Source organism: Triticum urartu, chromosome 6A (assembly GCF_056163025.1).
Source record: "Triticum urartu cultivar PI428250 chromosome 6A, HENAU_Tu73, whole genome shotgun sequence".
In the NCBI taxonomy this organism is placed as follows: Eukaryota; Viridiplantae; Streptophyta; class Magnoliopsida; order Poales; family Poaceae; genus Triticum; species Triticum urartu.
The window spans coordinates 107,126,804-107,147,178 of NC_141878.1; the positions used below are offsets into that span (position 1 = coordinate 107,126,804).

Consider the following 20,375-nt stretch of genomic DNA (forward strand, 5'->3'; position numbering starts at 1 on the left):
GATACCAAGCCTCACTATGAATGGCATATTTTCTAATCTTTCTAATCTTCAAGCGCATTTTCTTCATCTTAATCTTGTGATCATCAACGACATCGGCAACATGCAACTCCAATTCCATCTTCTCCCCCTCAATTCTTTTCAATTTTTCCTTCAAATCCTCGTTTTCTCTTTCAACTAAATTTAACCTCTCGACAATAGGGTCGGTTGGAATTTCCGGTTCAACTACCTCCTACATACAAATATTTATGTCAACTTGATGGGCATAATTTGTCATAAACACGAAATGCAATGAATAGTTTTAAAAGAGAATATACCACATCCGAATCATAACCCGGACGAGGGCCGACGGGGACGGATATCAAAACCATGGCACTATGTATAACAAACAACGTATGGGTAAGATAATTATACGAGTAACTATATATCCAAATCACACAAACATCAATTTTTTATATGAAACTTCATGAACAAGAGGCTCACCACAAGGTGGTGCCGGCGACGGGACGTTGCGAGCAATCGACGGTGGTTACAATGGAGATTTAGAAGGTACTAAGTAAACCACACCTACATATGCAAACTAAGTGTTATTTTTGACCTCAAATTGCATATAAATCAAATACTAGCACATATATATAATTCCTCCCAAATTACTAAACTAAAAAATCAATCACTATATAAAGCATTGCACGAGCTAATCTAGCAATGAGAGATGAAAGGAAAAAGTTGCTAACCTTTGTGATCATTTGAATGGATGGGGGCCTTCTAATCTTGGGCAAAATGTGTGATGAGCTTGAGAGGAAGAGGGAAAAGAACAGAGAGGAGAGGAGAAAGAGGAAGAACACAGCGAGCTCGGGTGGACGAAGGGTCTATGTAGGACGACCTTTAGTACCGGTTCGTGATACGACCCGGTACTAAAGGTGCTGGAGGGGCCCCGGACTAACAACATCCTGCCACCACTCACTTTAGTACCGGTTCGTGGCACGAACAGGTGCTAAAGGTTCGCCACGAACCGGTACTAATGAGAGCGGCCCGGCTAGCCGTTGGAACCGGCACTAATGTACACATTAGTGCCGGCTCAAATTCAAACCGGCACTAATGTGCTTCATGTTTGACCCTTTTTCTACTAGTGCCCTAGGCTTCATTTGGTTCATAGGATAGAATTATCGTAGGAATAGGAATTTTGTAGGAAATGAGATGACATGTATCTCAAATCCTATGAGTAGGAATAGGAAACGAGATGTCATTTGGTTGACACCAAAGGAAATTTTCCATTGAGTCTAGGCTCATTTTTATTTTCCTATGAAATGTGGAGAATAGGAACCAATCCTATATAGGAATAGGAATCCATTCCTATGAACCAAAGGGCTCTAAAGAAAAAAAATCCTATAAGAATCCTATCCTCTAGAATTCCTATGAAATTCCAACAAACCAAAGGAGGCCTAGAGGTTTTGCTACCATTGTAGCTGCTCATTGTAAGCATCCTATTTGAGTATGAAAGTTCCTTTCCCAAAAAAAAGAGCACGTACAATTTTGTCCCTTTTTGGAGAATCCAATTTTATTCCTTTTTGAGGGACATGCACAAATTTATCTCTTTTTTTTGAGAAATAATTTTATCTTTTTGTAGGCATGTAGTACAATTTTATCTTTTTTTAGGGGAATGCAGTACAATTTTATCTACATTGAAGCATCTCTAAGCCCACCCAATTTGAAGCCCAAGATGAAGCCAGCCCAAACTGTTATCTGCAAGCCAACCCAAATATTGCACCCATAAGGCCCAACGTCGAGTTCTGCCCAACTCAGTGCGCCGGCGTCTCGAGGCTTGGCCGCACCGCCGCACTGGTGCTCCCGCAGTCCCACTTCCAGTGGCCAGAGCCCAGAGGCCAGGCAGAAATCGAACCAAGCCTCCCCCTCCCGGAGCTCCCCGGCGAGGGGGATGCAGCGACTCGCGGCGACCCGGCGTGGCGGCGGGCCGGCTGCTCCAGGTTCGCTAAGCGCGCTGGAGGACGGCGGCATGCGGCGGCTCGTGTCCCGCCTCCGTTGGTCCGAGGAGGCCAGGCAGGCAGGGGATGGGAGATTCGACCAAGGCCCGGCGTACCGTGAGCCCTTCACCGAGGTATTATGGAAACCAGGGAGCAGCTGCTTAATTCCACATTGTAGTGCTAGCTTCGTTGACATTTCTGAATTTTTCTCTAAGTGCGTTTTTTTCTCTCTGGATAATTGCGACCCTGGGTTGGAGTTAGATGGCTAGACTGCAAAGCGAGTCTGCAAATAGTTACACAATTTTTTCTCTCGGCGCATGTTTTTCTGCATCGAGCTTTAGGTTCCTTCACTGCAGATTGCTGGACTGCAAATAGTTACAGATTTCAGTTTGCCAGACTGCAGATTGCTTATGTGCGCGTTGGCGATTTTGCTTATTATATGTCCTCTGGTCAACTACCAAAAGAAACATTCATCACCCTATGCATAGGTATCAAAGTAAATACTGGCAAATACTTTGGTCGATGTTGGTTTTCAGTAATGAAAATCGGAAGGGGGAAGCCCTTCTTTGATAAAAAAATCAAAGTAAATACTGAACAAATAGTTACATGGAGTACAATGATGCTCACTGTTAACGTTGCTCACTTGCTAATCATGTTTCTGTTACATGGAGTACAACAATGAAACGTCACTAACTCAAGATAGCAGGTTTACAAGGGATGTTGTTCTTGCTGGGGCTGGAGCCACTGACATGGTCTTGCTGAACTGGGAACTACTTGAGATCACGTAACGGTTTGGGCAGTGATAGCAGTTACAAGGTTTTAGCCAAAATATCTGGCTAAGACCATCTGATCATATAGGACTCCTACTGCAAAGAAAGCACCAAAGGCGATTGCAAAGGTGACTTTACGGCCAATCTCTTTGCTGGTGTTGATGAACTCTGGACCCGCTTCTGCTGAATCACAATGGTTTGCAATCATAGGACCACACAATTTTGGGTTCCCATCAAAGCTAGAATCTGGAAACGTGCTAAGCTGGCCCGCAGTTGGAATATGGCCTTCGAAGTCATTATTAGAAATGTTGAATTTGGAAAGAAAGTGCAGATTGTTTAGTGCGGCCGGAATTGTACCAGTAAGATGATTGCTGGACAAGTCGAGCATCTGCAGATTCGTGAGGGTGCAGATTGGTTCTGGGATCTCTCCTGATAATTTGTTGTAGCTCAAATTAAGTGAAACGAGTGCTCTTAATTGGCCCATCTCCCCCGGGATCACACCAGTGAATTTATTGACGGCTAGATTAAGCACTTTCGGACATGCACCAGCATTGATGTATTGGATAAATGGACTGAATACATAAACAGGCAGCTCAAAGAAGGCCTTTGCTGCAATCTTATCTGATTTTAGCATTGGCATCTCCGCTAAGGCAGTTGAAATTTCCCCTGTAAAACTGTTGTTTGATATGTCTAGATGGAAGAGAAAGTTTAGGGTGCTAATCCAGTCAGGTATTGGCCCAGTTAGTTGATTGCCTTGCAAAAATAACATCCCCAAATTTGTGAGCTTTGATAACCAATCAGGTATTGTTCCAGACATTGAACAATAACTCATAGAAAGAACTTGAAGATTCTCAAAACCATCAATGATGCCATCCTCTGGCATGGTCTCATGCAGGAAGTTGAACCCAATAAAAAGGGTGGTGAGGCTCCTGGAACTCTCAAGGATCTTAAGTGTTCTCGTGATATTTGTAAGGGAGAGGTTAACAAGTGATAGAAAGCAGAGAGACTTCAGATTGCCTATCTTTTCTGACAATTGGCCATGGAAATGATTGTAAGATAGCCTTAGTGCAGTCAGCTTGCTGCAGGAGTATATGCTTTCTGGAATTGTGCCAGTGAAGTTGTTGAAAACAAGATCTAATTTTCTTAGCTTGGACAGGCTTACAAAGTTGACTTTGGTAAGTTCTCCGCTGAATTGGTTTGCCTTGAGGTCAACCGTTATGAGATTTGTGCAGTTGCTGAGAGCTGATGGCAGCTCCCCTGACATGTTGTTGTGGCCCAAATGGATCTCTTCCAATCTCTTTAGCTCACCTATGGAATCTGGAATATTTCCACTGAGCTCATTCTTCCCAAGATCAAGGGTGACAAGATTTGTGAGTTTGATGATGCCATTTAGCGCTCCTTGTAACCGATTGTTAGGTAACGAGATGTACTGTAATGACCTGGCCTTAAAGAGTTCATCTGGAAGTGTCCCATTGAGGTTGTTGTAGCCAGCACAGAGGAATTTCAACGCCAAGCAATTACCGAGTCCTGGAGGGATGTTTCCACTGAGTTGGTTGAAACTGAGTTCAAGCACAGCAAAAGATGGCGCGCTAACACAGGGCGTAGTGGGTATCTGCCCAGTGAAACTGTTGGTGCTAGCATTAAGCACGACCAGGCTCTTCATCACCTCCCATGTTGTGGATGGAAACCTTCCTGTAAAAAAGTTACTTGAGATGTTCAGTACCTGTAGAGGCCGTGCAGGGGTTGAAGATGGCAACTCACTCAGGCCTCCTGTCAGGCAGTTGAAGCTGACATCAAGAACAAGGATGCTGCTGGATGACACTAATTCCAGTGGCAACCCACCGGACAGCGAGTTCTGGGACAGGTTGAGGCGCAAAAGGCCAGTGAGGTTGCCAAGGAACGGCGAGATGGACCCCTTAAGGCCTCGAGATGCCAGCGAAACATCAGTGACCGTCCTATCTTGGTTGCAGGTGATCCCTTCCCACGTGCAACAGTCAGTGTCGATTTGCCATGATGCTGTGAGGCCGCCATCGCTCGAGAGCCCAGTGAGGAGCTGGAGTAGGGAGCTCTTCTCCTGGTCTGTGCAGGAACTGGTGGGAGAATCCAAGCAAACCAGTAGCACAAGAGCCAAACCGAAGAAAGGAACGGGAAAACCGTTCCTGTGTGAGTGACTGAGTGGATGCATGGTTTCCTCGAGAATCTAGCTTGGAAACCACAGGCTTAAGCTTTTGTCTGTCAGGATGAAGTGCCAAACTATCTGATGAAGAAAGAGCGAGACGGGAAAGGAACAACCTGCTCTGTTCTTTAGTTTGTTTGATCCGGTCTGGTTGTAGTGAGCAGTGATGAAAATAAAATTTGGGTCAACACCTCAACGGTTAGCTGATGTTGCATATCTAATGTGGTTTATTTGTAAGTTTGACTTCCGAGGACGTTGATGTGTTAATACTTAATCTGACCATTTCTCCTACCAGTTTTGCTATGCCTGAGGTACTGACATTTGGTGGCAGAAGAGAAAATTCACCTTGTGATGATCCCTATTTTTTGTTGGCAGATTCGCGAGATGTGATCTGTGATGGACGCATTCGCGTACATGATTTGGAGAAGAGCACATGAGGTAGGTGAAGGGGTGTTTACTGAACATTTTTTGCATTTTCTTACAATTTTGATTTGCATTATTAGGTTGATGGAATAGGTGCAGTTATAGTTAAAATACCTATCAGCAGTAAGTGGTCAGTACTCACTACAGTTGGTTGATGGAATAATTTGTTGTAACTACGATCAGTAAGTGGCCACTGGCCAGTGCAGTTGGTTGATGGAATAATTTGTTAGCGATCATCATATGGCCTCGACTAGCTCTTCAAGTGTGCACATTCTCAGCATCCAGCATCCCTTCACTTGCGTTGGCAGGGTGTATGCCGTGCGAGCTAGCTTGGTCAAATGATTTACCCAGAAGTCTTGTCCTATCTTCCTAGTTTCATTTAGTCGGTATCAATTCATACATAAAGAAAAGATAATGCAGAAGCTATGCACACCTACCCACAACAGCAACATCATGTATGTAGCAGGCCTACAGGGGTTAGATTGGGTTTGACTTGAGCAGGTCAAAACTATTTTCCTACTTATTTGTCGAACAGCTACATCCTTTTCCTTAAACCGGGTGCAACTGAATCAGCAGGAGGTTGAAATTCTGTGGCATCTAATCTTTACCATGCACAGTAAACAAGTGGTGTATGTTGTTCTCTTTTCCAATTATTGGATGAGAAGCTGTGCCATTTCATCTAATCTGTAATAAAGGTTTTATTCTTTTTCTAAGACTTAACAAGAATCACTGTCACTTACTAGTTTAATCAATAATTAAGGTATCCACGTCATGTGCACTATGTCATTTTCTTGATATTTTGATCTTATTATTATACAACAACCTAAATTCTTTAAAGCAAAGCTTTGCTATTTAGAGGTCTTGAGCACACACCCTTACGAGCCGTCCGATCGGGATCCCGATCGCCAGGTGTTCCGTGGTCGGGTTTTACGGAGCGAAGGGAAACGCGAACGAACAACACACAGCGGAAGTGGGCCCCAACCAAACCCACACTCTCACATCCACAAGCGCACGCCTGTTTCTTCTCCCAAATCCACCGCTGCGTTCGTCGATCCGCGGCGCCGGCCGTGCCGCACTCCGCGAGCGCCTGCTTGTCTCCCCAGCCAGCGTCAGGGGCCAAGGTGACAGATCCACAGGCTTCTCCCCCGCCCCAGATTTTCGCTCGCCGAATCCGTCGGCTCCTTGCTGCCGTCGTCTTCGCGGTCGCCGGGATTCTCGACTCCGGCGACCTCCTCCCAGCCTCCCGCGACAAGGCCGTGTCCGTGTTGGCCGCCTTCGCGTCCTCCGAAGGCGAGCGCGCACCCATCTCCATGAGGAAGGCGAGCGCGCACCACCCCCACGCTCCTCGTTCAGTGGCGCTGGCACCGACGCCGTTGTAGCGGGCCTCTTCCTCTCAAGCATCTCACCGCAGGCCACATCAGGGATGGCCTCGACCTCCTGCTGCTAGCTGCTGGTGCACCTCCTTCTCCCTACTGCTATCTCCTGCTGCATCCTACAGCTGCCCCAGCTCCGATGTCTGAACTTTTACTTGTGACCGTGTACAGGTGCTGGCTGTAGCTTGAACTGGAGGTCTGGAGCAGAAAAATTGCACCGAGGTAGCAGGTGGATGATGGTGTTGGTGCCTTTCTCTTGAATTGTTGCTGGTGATGGCTGCAATTTAAAGGAGTATTTTTTTCCTTTCTCTCCTTCCATTTCTGTAATTGTGCTTCCCCTATGCGTGATGATGTTTCTTAGCACAAGGTGCATTGGCTTGGGTTGATCTGCTGTGATAGTTCGGAGAGATGATAGTAGCAAGTATAAACTCTCTACTATGATTATATTCATAACACATGGCAAAAAAGAGACTGCATTATTAAGTAATCTGTTGTTTCGTTATCATTCTAATTCTTTTTTAGCCACTATACATGTGTCATGTATGAGAACTTGATATATATTTGCTTATCTGTGTCCAAGTGATTACAGCATATAATAAAGCGGGGAACACAAGATTTATATTGAGCATTGTTTTTAAGGCGGTAAGGCGACCTAAGGCGAGCACCACCTGCTCTAGCGCCTAGGCGACGCCTAAGGCGGGCATATTTGTAAGGCGCTGCCCGGGCGCCTTATCGCTTAAGCGTCGCCTAAGCGTCCAATGCAGGACGCCTTAAAAACAATGATATTGAGCTATTATACTCATTTCTTTTATTGGACTTGCTCAAACTTGCATGATTTTTTTGTTAGTAGTTGCCTTGTTCCTGCTATTGGACTTGCTTAATGGGTCGACGGGCTGTTTGTATCCACTATTTTATTTTCTTCGGAAAGCAAGCTAATGAGTTGGCTGCAGAATCTATGGAAATTGTCTACAAACCCAGTATGAGTTGCTGCCTTTTAATCCCTTCTCTAAAGAAAACCTGGTTTGCTTGGATATAGTATGCAATTTGCTTAGATTAGAGCACAACTTGCCTGCAATAACTAAAGCATTTGTCCATGGGACACAACACAACTTGATGTTTCGCATAATATAGGTCCACATTTATTTGCCTGAAACTTGTATGCAAATTGCCTACAAACCAAGTTGTAGTTGCTCCTGACTTTCGCTATTTATTTTAATTCGGCTAGCAAGCTGATGAGGTTGCTACATTATCTATGGAAATTGCCTACAAACCCAATACGAGTTGCTACCTTTCAATCATTTTTTATATGTGGTGCATATACTGGTTAGTAGTCTCCATGTGTTTGTTATTTTTTCATAATAATTGCCTCAAATTTTGTATGTAGTTGCCTCAAATAACACATGAACCTTGCTCTTCATTTATTTTCCTTCACATTTCATAATAATTGGGGTAATTTTATACTTGAAGTTTAAATGTGACAACACATTATCATTGTATGTTTTATCTCTTGTTTTGCTACATTGGGATTTTTTTAATTGGGGGTGCCGAATGGGGGTATTCTCCCCCCTGTTTTTTACAGCCACGTGCTTTCATTTTTGAGGCGCCTCATGTCAACGACAACACATGCCTCAGATGATTTTGTCCATGATGATCTGGGTACGTTAACAACAACATATGCCTCAGATGAGTCATGTTTTTGTTATTTTTCGGTGCGCATTGGAAGGCGATTCGCCTGTTTTTTGGGTTTACTTGCCTGGAATTGGTATGTGAGTTGCCAGTATCCGAGAGACGATATCCAGAAAGTCATCTGAATGCACTCTTTTTCTTTTTGTGTAGTAGGAACTAATGGATGAACCAAGCAAAAATGGCATTCAAGAAGATCATTATGCAGAGGTGTGTCCGAAAAAAGATTCAATAAACTTGTTGTGTGTTCTTTTAACTTGTTGCGTGTTCTTGTTGCAGGGCCAGAGAAGCACACCCTTTATTGGGTACCAGCGTTGAGGAAGAAAGGAGATTGCTGCCAGTGGCAAACGTCTGTTGGACATCAACAACAATTCGAGTGTTTCCACATATGGTGATTGAAATTCTAAGAAAGACACTATCGTGGAACAACCATCAAAAGAAAAATGTCAAAAGACCGGATCTAACGAGGTAATACACAGTTGCTTCACTTTTGATCAACACTTGCCCAAGTTCTGATGTCAAGTTGCCTAACTGTCCAGGAAATACACATGTTTCATTTGTTGTTGTATTTTTCTTCTAGAATAAGAGAACAGGGCATCGCCTGCAAGGCTTTTCAAGCTGAATAAACTTCTTGTACCTGTTCAACAAGGCCAAGCTCAAGTCACTTTCAGTCAATTTCTGACACCAGGTACCATAAATCTATCTCTATATGACAACCGTTGTTGCATAGTAGTAATCCTTTCTTGCCTAACCTTATTTTTCTTCAACCATCTTTTTTTACATTCATTTCTTTCTTTCTTAATCATGACATGTAAGTTGCCTAAACATATCACCAAAGTTGCCGAAAACACCGGAAATTTTGCTTCAGAAGAATACCCATGCCAGTTTCATGTTTGATTCACAGTACTACTGAATTTGCACAAAACAAGCCCTAAAACTTTGCCTACCATTGTTTTCTTGCAACCAGTTTTGTTACACATCATTTTCATCCTTTGCTTAAACATAACATGTAAGTTGCCTAAAACATACTCCGTCCATCCGAAAAAGCTTGTCCCTCAAATGGATGTATCTAGCGCCAAGTTAGTGCTAGATACATCCATTTGAGAGACAAGTTTGGGACAAGCTTTTTCGGACGGAGAAAGTAGCACTTAGCTGGCTAAAAACATCTGGAGTTTTGCTTCATAATACCCATACCGGTATTTCTTGCTTCACATTTGTCCTAATTTTGCCCAAACAAACCCTCAAACTTGCCTACCATTATTTTTCTTCAACCAGCCTTTTTTACATTGACTCCCCACCCTTTTTGCTTAATCTTAACATGTAAGTTGCCTAACCATAACACTTAACTTGCTTTAAACAACCAGTTGTGGCACAACACTCCTGGATTTGCCCCAATAGGGCTTGAAGCTTGCCTAAACATCTACACGCACCTTGCTTACGATCTACAGTTGCTCAAAACAGGCCAAGCAAGTTGCTTTACCAGCAAACATACTTGTGTTTCTACCAACTTATTAAGCAGAACAACAAATCCATCAAAGCAATTGGGCAAAAAATCTGACATTTGCAGTAATTAACAGCACCTATGCAACTTTGTATTTCTGTTTTTTATCCAGTACATGTTCTTACACATTTTTTTGAACTGCAGCCTTGTGCAGATCATGGGGAAAGGGAAAGGAAGGCTTGTGTTCTTCAGTAACCCAGGGGACAAGGATGAAAGAGGCACACAATCATGGGGAAAAGTGAAAGCTAAATCTGACCTTTTTCTGTGCTTTTTCTACCCTTAGTCAATAGGAATTGCCTGGAGAACAAATCCTAAACCAACCACCATTGGAGGATTGTGGAGAGTTTTCTGTATCTGGGAGTTGTCCCTTTGTGGGTTGGGAGAGAATAAGATGGGGCTGGGCGATTTGGTGGGGAGACGCCCAGGGGGTGGAGGAGGGAAACACGTGGGGAGGGAGGATCAGGTGAGTTCCGTGGCTCGATGGTGCGAGGAATCGGGAGCGGGGGCCAGGTACTTTCCTATCCTAGACAGGGGGGACAGAAAATTACTATTTTGGAAGGGCTGCTAGGGAACGCTAGGGAGCAGCCGGCTGCTCCCTAGACGCGTCCATACAACAATAGGAAACGATCCCTGTAATACATGTCAAGCTGCAGAAATAAGGGCCTCTCCAATCTATGGGCCTTTTCTTTTTTGAACGGTAGAGAGGCATGATTTTTCCATGTGGTAATGTGAATGTCTGGTCATGTCAGAGCTGTGAAGACTTGCAAAGTTGCAAGTCAAGCAGAGCAGACATGCAGCAGCATCAATAATTCACCCTCCACTCATTGGTGGGTCCGAGCAGTAATTTCTCTTGCGCAGGGAGACCAATAATTCACCCTCCACTCATTGGTGGCTTGGTGTTCCTGTTCCCTCTTCCGGTCTTCCCCTCCTCGGTCACTCCATTCAGACTTCCAGACACGAGAGCGGCCTTCCTGCACGCAGCGGCAGATGCACGCAGCGCATCGACGGCGGCGGCGCGCGAGGTGATGTGTGCAAAGAAAACGTGAAAGTAATTAAACGGGCATACATTCGATGGATACACGCAAATACAGCGCACACGTCGCTTTCGGCGGGGTCGCCTCGTACTGTTTTACCGTACGCGGGGGCCAGTCCGCTCAGAGCGTGCAGGGCGGTACATTATTAATTTTAACAGGCGGGCCCTGGCTAGGTGGAGTGTGACCAGGTTCGGCCCTTGTCCTACGTCTAGCATGGGGTTCCTTTTCACATCTGCGCGAAGGACCGCTACGAGCCGGAGGCAGTGGTGGCGCCCCGTGGTTCGTCATTTTCTGCTCATGGCGATTTCTGAAACAGCAACGCCGGTGAGCGGCGCAGAATCTGGGTGAGTGAGATCTCTATTCCTTTATAATTTTTGCAGTTGGCTTATAGTATACAACTAACGATGTTGGTACGCTCGCCGGTGTTGCAGATCGACGTCGGCGGCCAGAGATCCAGGAGGGCGCTTGGGGGCGTCCATCTCGGGCGGCGGCGTCGCCGCGGCGGCCGCCTCGGTCGTAGGCTCCTCGAATGCAGTCGTGCAAGCGTTCTCTCCTGACATTCGTCCGCCGGATCAGGGGGGCGCGCAGCGGGGGGCAGAGAGGGGTTCTCCTGATGTAGAGTTCTCCGGCGGGTCCTGTACCACTTTCAGCTCTGGTGGAGGCGATGTGGCGTCCAGGAGCGCCGCTGGGTCGGCGCCACCCGTCGTCTCATGTGGCTCGGTATAGTCCTCCCCCCGCTGTGCCCGAGCAGCCGCAAGCACCACCATCAGAGTTGGCTGGAAGCGCAGGTATATCGTTGATGTTCTTACGCTCGTGCGAAAACCATTTTTATTGATTGCCAGGCATGCGTGCATCTAGGCATTAGTTATCTGGCGGATTTCAATCTTTGCAACATCTGACCCAAGACTGGTTTGATTTAGTATATTTTGTACATGCCTTGGTGTCAACTCATGCTGGGGGGGGGGGGGATTTTCTGTAGTTAGATCCAATCATTTTGCCAAATCGTGTTATATGGGATTAATGAAAAAGGCATGAAAGTATGACGATTAAGGCCTTTAGCCAAACATAGCCAGGATAGCAATATATTACCACAAAGTTCCCGAATTTGCAGCTCCCAGGCAACAGCGGTCTTGCTGGAGTGGATGGCCTTGGCAATCGCACTCTGTTCAGTTATAGTTTGGGTTCCACTTTCAGGATGTTGGCCGGACAACGCGCCTGCGGTAGTTTTGATCACTGGTCCGGTAATCTGAATCCAGACTAGTAGGGGCAACCTCGGCGAATTGGCACATTAGTTTAGCTGGGTTTTGTATTTTCCTATCACGAACACATAAGGCTGGGGACATGAGCTGAGGGTGGTTACAAGTAATGCTTAGGTTAACCTAGTTGCCGTGAAAACCGCGAATTGCGTAGTACTAAACTAGTGTCCTTGCAGGGGTTAGTTTCAGGGGGAATGGTGTCCTGTTTTCATTACACTTGCCGTCACACTGGCCATGACTTATTGATTTTTATGAATGAAATGAAAATGCAAAATTGAAATGAAAAATAGTTATCCCCAATACCGGCATGCTTTCGTGTTTTTCTTACTTGTTTTCCTGCTAATGTTGGCAGGGCAAGAGGGCCACAAGGACCAGACGAGCGGTCGGTAGTAGTTGATCGTGTGCCGGCACTAGAGGCTGCCATAAGAGGATTTGCTGACAGGGGGACTGATGTAGTTGTCAACCCCGCGCTTGGCATAATTTTCGATTCTCTGCCAGAGGCGTATGAATTTTACAATCTTTATTTGTGGGAAGTTGGCTTTGGGATTCGTTACGGCAAGAGCAGGCAAAATGTCAATGGGACCAAGTGTATGCAGGAGATCGTATGTGGCTGTGCTGTAAGATACTAACCTGCTTTTGAGAAAGTGCAACTTGTTTTCTACAGAAGGAAGCTGACATTTTTTTTGGGTGAATTTCCTGTTGAAATGAATTGCAGGGCAAACCAGAGAGGGAGAACAGCTCGTCCATGAGGAGCAATTGTGCTGCCATGCTGCGTCTGCACCGGATGGATGACGGGGGGTGGTATGTATCGGAGAACCGTGCTTCTCACAACCATGAACTCCTTCGGACTTGTGCGGAGAAGCTGCACTGGCCATCACACCGGCGCATTGACACGTACACCAGGGACCTTGTGAAGCAGTTGCGGCAGAACAATGTTAATCTGGGGAAGGTGTACAACATCATTGGTAGTCTGTTTGGGAGAATGGAGAACATGCCATTTACGAAGAGGTGCCTTAGAACTTTCTATGGAAAGCTTAGTAGGGAGCAGGCAGATGATGATGTGCGCAAGACTATGGATGCATTCTTCGAGCTGGGGTCAAATGATCCAGAGTTCTCATATGTGGTTGAGGTTGATAAAGAAAGAAAGATAAAAACCCTGCTGTGGACTAATGGTAGAAGCAAGATGCAGTACCACAATTTCGGTGATGTCATAACATTTGACACAACTTACAAGACAAATCTATATGACATGCCTTTCGGGTTGTTTGTGGGGGTGAACAATCACTTCCAGAGCATCATCATGGGGGGGGGGGGTCATGATGAGGGAAGAAACAATTGAGAGTTTTATTTGGGTATTCACCGAGTTTATTAGACTGATGGGTGGCAGGCCTCCAAAAACAATACTAACAGGTTGGTTTACTACCGCACCATTCCCCTGATTTATGTTTTTTTGCATTTGGTATGAAGCCTGATAAGGATTTGGTATTTGCGGATCAAGCGCGGGCTATGGAGGTCGCTATATATAGAACAAACGATGCCTGGTACCACACACCGCTGGTGTAAGTGGCATGTGCTTCGGAAGGCGAAAGAGCACCTTGGGCCGCATTACACGAAACAGAGTGATTTTAGGGCGGCGTTGCACAAGGTTGTCAATGAAATGCTAACTTTCGATGAGTTCGAAGCTGCTTGGGCTGATCTGCTTGACAGATACAAGCTCCACAACAACACCTTCCTGATCCAGATTTTCGAGGTTATGCACAAGTGGGCAAAACCTTATTTTAGTGGCAAGTTCTGTGCGAAGCAAACCAGTATGCAAAGGAGCGAAAGTGCGAACCATTTGTTGAAGGGCTACATTCCCCCGGCTTGCCCCATGAACCTATTTGTGAAACAATACAACAAGTTGCAGTTCGACCGAGAAGCTGAAGAAGGGTTCCAAGAGAAGAGAACAAGGCTGGTATGTGCGACCAGAACTTAACCGTGCGTTACTGTCTTTTTTGCTAACAAGTTTCGGCTGGTTTCCTGGCAGGGCGGTGTAGTTCTCCGATACAATTTTCCTCTGGAAGAGCATGCGAGCCAGGTGTACACCCGGACGATGTTTGAGATGTTTGGTCAGGCTTTGTACCGTGCGGGAAGATATGATGTCGAGGAAGTCGAACGAGGCATGAGGTACCATGTGCGGCACATTGAAGCTGAGAAGCGAGAGAAGTGGTGCCGCGAGATGCATGCTGTCGATGTCCATGAAGGTGGCGCTCGTTACACATGCGAATGCGGCTTGTTTGAGCACATGGGGATGCTTTGTTGCCATGCTATCAAGGTTATCCCTGACTCTACCGCCTCTATGCGAATTCCTTCAATTGAAAAAAAATTGTGACCCATCTTTTTATCTTCATGTCTGAATGTTATCCAACAACCCGACCTGTCTTTACATCCAGGTTCTTCTTCATTTGGGGGTGCGGAAGATACCTAGCTTTCATGTAATGAAGCGATGGATAATAGATGCCCGCGACAACTTGCCGCTTCACCTCATCCATTACCAGAAAGATCAAGGCCCTCCACGGTTGTCATCCTACCGGCATACTTCACTACACCTGACAGCACTCGAGTTTGTGCAGCTCGGTGACAGCAATGTTGATGCATTCGATAGAGCAATGGACATTTTAATTGCAGGCAAGGCTGAACTGACCGTTTTGGCAGCGATCAAAGATGGGAAAAGTTTGGTTGACCAAACCCAAGTTGGAGAGTCAGCCAATCCAACCATGACTATGATGGCAGACGGCGCGCATCAAGAAGATGAGCGTTTTGAGATGTTCATCTCAACTGAATGTGGCCTTGGATCTGTCTCTGTGGGAGGTGATTCCAGGCATCCATTATCCACTTTATTGGCCCCTGATAGGAAGAAGCAGAAGGGTAGGCCGACAACGGCGAGGGACAAGCCTGGATATGAGATCAAATACGCGCGATCAAGATTTTTCACTGTTTGTAGAGAGAAAGGGCACAAGAGCACGACGTGCCCCCGCAGGGGGGACCTTCTTAAGAAACCCCGCAAAATCCCTACATGTGGCAATTGCGGTGTGGCTGGGCACAAGAAAACAAGTTGTTTCAACCCAGTGTTGCCGTTTGTGAAGAGGCCTCGCGATGGACCAGTGGAATGATGTCCATTTCATGATATGATGCAAACTTTGATTGAATCAGTCGAGAGTATTATGTTTTCTGCTTGTTAGGACTGTTGGCTTGTAATTCTAATAAAAGTTGTGCCTGTCTTTGGGGGACTGGACGTAGGTTGCTGTTTTTTAGCTGTTATTTCGGTGTTTTAGTTTCTGAGCCTCAGGATGTGCTGTAGGTTTGTTAACTTTTCAAGTGATGTTTAATTTCAGCTACTTAGGACTCATTTGGGTTTGCTGTGAGGTGGTTTGGTTTAAAAAATGACATGCTAGCTCGCTGTGTGGTTTGCTGTAGATGGAAGCTTGTTTTTGTCATCTGAAATTATGATATGTGCCTACCTTTTGAACAGCTTGTGCAGTCGTACGCATATGCTGGGGCCGTTCCAGAATTGATGGCTCGGGTATGTGTGCAAAGCCGTATATTCGTGCTTGCGGTTTTTCAAATTTTGAATTGTTGTGGGGCTGGGGGTGTGTGGGGGGGAAAATAGCCAGTGGGCTATTTAAACCAATCGCTGGGTGATGCTGGTAGGCAGCTCTTCTCCACCGGTCGACCTCTTCCTCACTTTGGTTCTCCTTCCTCGGTCATTCAGACTCCCAGGTCTGCATGGTTCCCCCTGTAGCTTTCTCCTCTGTAGTTGGTTTCAGCTGCCTGCTTCGCTCACACGTTCGGTTCCAGCGCAGGGCGTCGGTCCTGAGAGCACGCGGGCTGTTGAGGCGCCAACGCAGGGCAGTCCCTGCACTGGCTAGCGCGGCGACGAGCAAGGTGATATATTCATCCACTGCTACACAAAAAATGCCTGAATCGGAAAAAAACATCTTCTTCTGAGACACATTTTCTCCAACACTTTTCCATCTGCATATAAACTATCAGTATTTGCTATGTTTTCTGTCTCCGTGCTAACGAGTAATGTTTCCATTTTTGCATGGGCCAGGGTGCGGCAACCAACATGGTGTACGATCAGGTCGGGGACCACGACCCCCTCATCAACGTAGGCGGCGGCTTGCGTGTGACCTGCTCACAAGCAGGGGATGCCTCGTCCGGTGTGTATGACGAGACCGCTGCGTTTAACCCTGATCGAGACGTAGATGAAGCGAGCAGCTCTGGCTTAAATGCTCATGTTTAGTAATTTAGGATCTTGTCTTATGTGTGTGTGCTGTTTGTATGTCGGACTTTAAGTTTGATTTATCCGAAAAAATGTGTTGTACGTCTGTTCTGGAATAAAATGTAGGTAAATTTCAAATATACTCCTCGATGGAAACATGCTACGAGCAACTCTTTCAATGCGACCCAAACGGACTGCGCTTTTTTCTATTTTTTCCTTCTCGTGTCGGCCGCCCTCCCGCCCTCTCGCCGTCCGCTCCGTTTTTTTAGAAAAAGGGGCTGCAGCCATATAATGCCTGCGGCGCGGGTCGACGCCGATAACCAATGCCGAAAATCATGGTTATTTGGAGAAACACCGTAAGGGTCGTGCGGGCCATCGTGCCCCCCGTGGTCATTCCAGCACGCATGTCGGCATACCGAAAGGGTGTGTCGGCCTGCATCATTTCGAAACACGCCCTTCTACAGTGACGGCACGAGTGTTGAGATCCGCCTTCGCGGTCTCCATGCTCTGGCCCCGTTGCGGCATTTGGGTCGATGGGGGGAGGCGCGGGACGTGGTTGGCCCCACCACGCTCAGGGGTGGCCGGTGTAGCGTTGACTAGGCCATGCTAGCGAGCAACTAACCCTAGCATGTACAACGCCTCCCTCGTGCCGCCGCGGAATGGGCACCCTTGACGTCCAGGTGCACGGCGGTGTCGACGGCGGCCACTGTTATGGCTTCGTTCCCCGCGTCCGGTGCGTGCCTCAGGCACTTCCTCGTCACCGAATTGGCATATCTCATGCCGGACGAGGCGAGGTTGGTGAGGCTGGCGGCGGATATGAGGTGGTCATTCATGGATCTGGGCGGGAACGGGGAGTGCGCGCGAACTGGATGCTTCCGGGGGAAATGTATGAAAATGTTGGAGGCTCATCTCGTGCCCGCGCCGCAGCAAGTCCGGCTCAAACGTGAAGGTTCGCTTTCGTTTGGCTCGGCACATTGCACCGATTTCCCTGTCTACGCCGACCCAAACGGACGCGTACGGACGAAATGTGTCGCCCGGTTATAGTTTTTCTAATCAAGTGCGTGTGCGCGTCGATCGATATTTATCTCGCACGGTGATACGGTGCAGACACATGCATGCGCACCATGATGGCATTTTCGAGCATCTATTCTGCTCTCCCGCAACAGCTACGAGCAGCTACTCCACGTACTGCGCGACCGTGACGACTAATTAGACGCTACCGGGCCCGGTATGTCCTTGCGTGCAGATGCGCCTCCACAAGCGAAGTAATGTGGGATCAGTTTCAACGCGTGCTCTCGTCTGGACGCCTCGCATCGCAACGATTGTTTGTGCTGTTTTAACTGGCGGCTGCTTACTACGTGTGTGTTGCTGTGAGCGTTTCCACCTACTGCCGCGCCTGGACTCGTGTATTTTTTGTAGTAGGGGAGGAAATGGATTGATGATGCACTTGTGTGGTTGGGCAGGCGTAGTAATGCAAGGTTCCTTGCCATGCATGACAAATAGTGTTCGGACACAAATCTTCTCGCTCTGTCGTCTTCCAAAAGCCACGTTGCTAGCGCGTCTGCTGCAAAAGCAGAGGAGGGATTATACGCTGCAACCCCGTCCCCAGGAGCTTCACTTCTCGTCCGCAACGCTCTCCTCCACCCTCGCCCAGCCTGCTCGCTCCCCATCCCACCGCCGAGGAGTACTCCGTCAAGATCCAAGTGCCAGGCCGATGAACGCAAGGTATCGTCTTTCGCCTCACCACCTCTATGTTGGCGCTGGCTTGCTCGCTCCCACATCCGTTCTGACTGGTTCGTGCACGCTTGTTCGCACGTGCAGTTCTTGTTTGCTGCCATGTCGCGTCTTGGGACGCGCTCGACCGGCGCCGCGACCGGCAGAAGCTCTACGGCTGTGCCAGGCACGAACACTGCTTCCCTCGTGCCGCCGGTGGGCGCAGACGACGATCCAAGCAACAAGTCCAATGCAAACTGCGGCAAGATCCAGGTTCGTAGCTACCTAGCCCCTAGGATAGTGAATGAAGTCGTTGCCGCCCTGACGGAACCACAAAAAAAGCTTTTCGTTGAGAGGGGCCTTGGCGCCATGCTGTCACTCCCTGAACTTGTGAACATAGACCATCAGTACAGTTTCTGGAATGCTACTAGGATAGATCCGGTTAGGAAAACAGTCAGGCTCGGTGATGGCAGTTCTCGGCTGGTGACGGCTAACGCTGTTAGGGATGTAGTAGGTCTGGGGACGGGTGACAGGGAGATTCCCTTCCCCCATGAGCCTAGCTGCGTCGATCGTGATATCTTCAGGGACGTGTGTGCCGGTTTGGGACTAGATGAGACGCTGGATAAGATAAGCTTGCAAATGCTGCGGTCCGTGCTTGCTTCCCCAGGTGATCTAAGTGTCGATTTTGAGTCCAACCGGCAATGTGCTGCATTTGTTCTCCTTTGCACTGCTTGCTTGTTCAATCCTAGAGTGAATCGGAAGGACGACCCGATCAGCCCGGAAGTGTTCGTTGCTGTGCGTGATCCATCGAAGATGTTTGAGTTTGATTGGTGTGGATACATAAAAGCTATTATCATGGCTGGTGTGACTAAGATGCACGCTGATCTCAATGCTGGGGCGACGATGGTTCAGTTGCAAGGGTTCCTGATGGTTCCTCAGGTACCCTCATCTCACATACTATGTTTCATATACATTTGCCGCGTTTTTTGCATACCTATCCCATAAGGCTGAATTGTTGCTTTCCATCCTGTACTGTCCCAGGTAATCACATTTGATGCAATGGTGGCTGGGCGGGGGTTGCAACCGGGGCACCCCCGCATAACATTGTACAAGGCTGAGGACTTCCAGCTGCTCGCTGGTTTGGATGCTGATCGTGGAAGTATTGGTGGACACAGGCTATACGGCAAGGCGAGGGTGAGTAGACACTTACTGTCATATGGGGTAGCTGTTTTGTATCAATATGAATTCTGCACATATGCTTGCCCCCGGGTGTTGTATTATCCCTATTTGATCCACATTTCCTTGCCAAATAAGGTCTGTCGGTGAAGGTGTCGCCATAGGGGACTCGGCGAACCAGTGGTTGCCTCCTGTTGTGGACGTTGACGCTGCTCCAGTTGTTGCCCCAGCTGAAACTGTCGTTTCACTGTCTGAAGTGGCCGGGTGGCAGACTGAGGTACAATCTATGGCACAGAATCGTATATATTTTGTTGCTGGCGTGTCTTGCCGCTCCCTACTATGCATAATCACTAATGGGATGAGCTACTTTGCCCCCAGGTGGTTGACTATTTGAGTGCAGTGATGAATGCACACATCTCGTCTGTTACTGAGGAGAATATGAACTTGAGGAACCATGCTGAGTCTTGCATGACCAGCTTGCTTGCGATGATTGACAGTCGTAACGCAAACAATGTCAACTCCTGTAATGAGATGATCGTGTGTGCGGTTTCAAAAGTAGCTGATTTCAAGCTGAGGGTAGCTGGTGGTGAGATTTCCTTTGTTAAGAGTCATGGTGAGACTTGCTCCTTTGACATCATTTTGATATATTCCATTTCAAAAAAAAGGTTTGCCTAATGGTTTCGTTTCAGATTCTAACACGGGTGCTTTGCCTGATGTCAAAGTGAAAAGCCATGTACCAGAGGCAGAAGGTATGTGTGTGCTGTTGTCAGCTTTGTGTGGGTTAAGTTGGTTATTTGTTGTGATGGCTTGTGGCAAACCGGCATAAATTTTCCCTTGTGACAGGTCCATCAACTTCTAGGCTCGTGAACCCGAATATTAGGAAGCGGCTTGGCACGGATCTACTATCAAGCTTGGGTGTTGCCGCTGGTGAGTCTATTAGTTTTTTGATATCTACTTGCTAAAACATGCTATATGAGAATGTCAGCCAGTAGGGGTGGTCAAGCGTGCATTTTTATGTGTGTGTAGG

General features: G+C 47.2%; 2 protein-coding genes, 1 long non-coding RNA gene and 1 pseudogene across 4 annotated transcripts; 3 read left to right on the plus strand and 1 right to left on the minus strand.

Annotated features, from left to right (window-relative positions):
• The first annotated feature begins 1,764 nt into the window (after positions 1 to 1,764).
• LOC125515758 (uncharacterized) lies at positions 1,765 to 8,612 on the plus strand. Its single transcript, XR_015607511.1, has 3 exons — positions 1,765 to 2,113; positions 6,893 to 8,377; positions 8,558 to 8,612. It is a non-coding gene; the product is annotated as an uncharacterized LOC125515758 (long non-coding RNA).
• On the minus strand, positions 2,688 to 5,288 carry LOC125513441 (uncharacterized). The gene has a single exon (XM_048678559.2). It carries the CDS (start codon positions 4,932 to 4,934, stop codon positions 2,799 to 2,801), a length of 2,136 nt encoding a protein of 711 aa, XP_048534516.2. The 5' UTR covers positions 4,935 to 5,288; the 3' UTR covers positions 2,688 to 2,798.
• A 2,624-nt stretch (positions 8,613 to 11,236) lies between the features above and the next one.
• On the plus strand, positions 11,237 to 13,694 carry LOC147964290 (protein FAR1-RELATED SEQUENCE 5-like; annotated as a pseudogene). The gene is made up of 5 exons (XR_015609232.1): positions 11,237 to 11,283; positions 11,371 to 11,659; positions 12,134 to 12,159; positions 12,548 to 12,812; positions 12,911 to 13,694. The product of XR_015609232.1 is annotated as a protein FAR1-RELATED SEQUENCE 5-like (transcript).
• LOC125515756 (protein FAR1-RELATED SEQUENCE 5-like) lies at positions 13,655 to 15,581 on the plus strand. The gene is made up of 3 exons (XM_048681259.2): positions 13,655 to 14,149; positions 14,222 to 14,509; positions 14,628 to 15,581. The coding sequence occupies exons 1-3, from the start codon at positions 13,730 to 13,732 to the stop codon at positions 15,345 to 15,347; spliced, it is 1,428 nt and encodes a 475-aa protein (XP_048537216.2). The 5' UTR covers positions 13,655 to 13,729; the 3' UTR covers positions 15,348 to 15,581.
• The last annotated feature ends 4,794 nt before the right edge of the window (positions 15,582 to 20,375 follow it).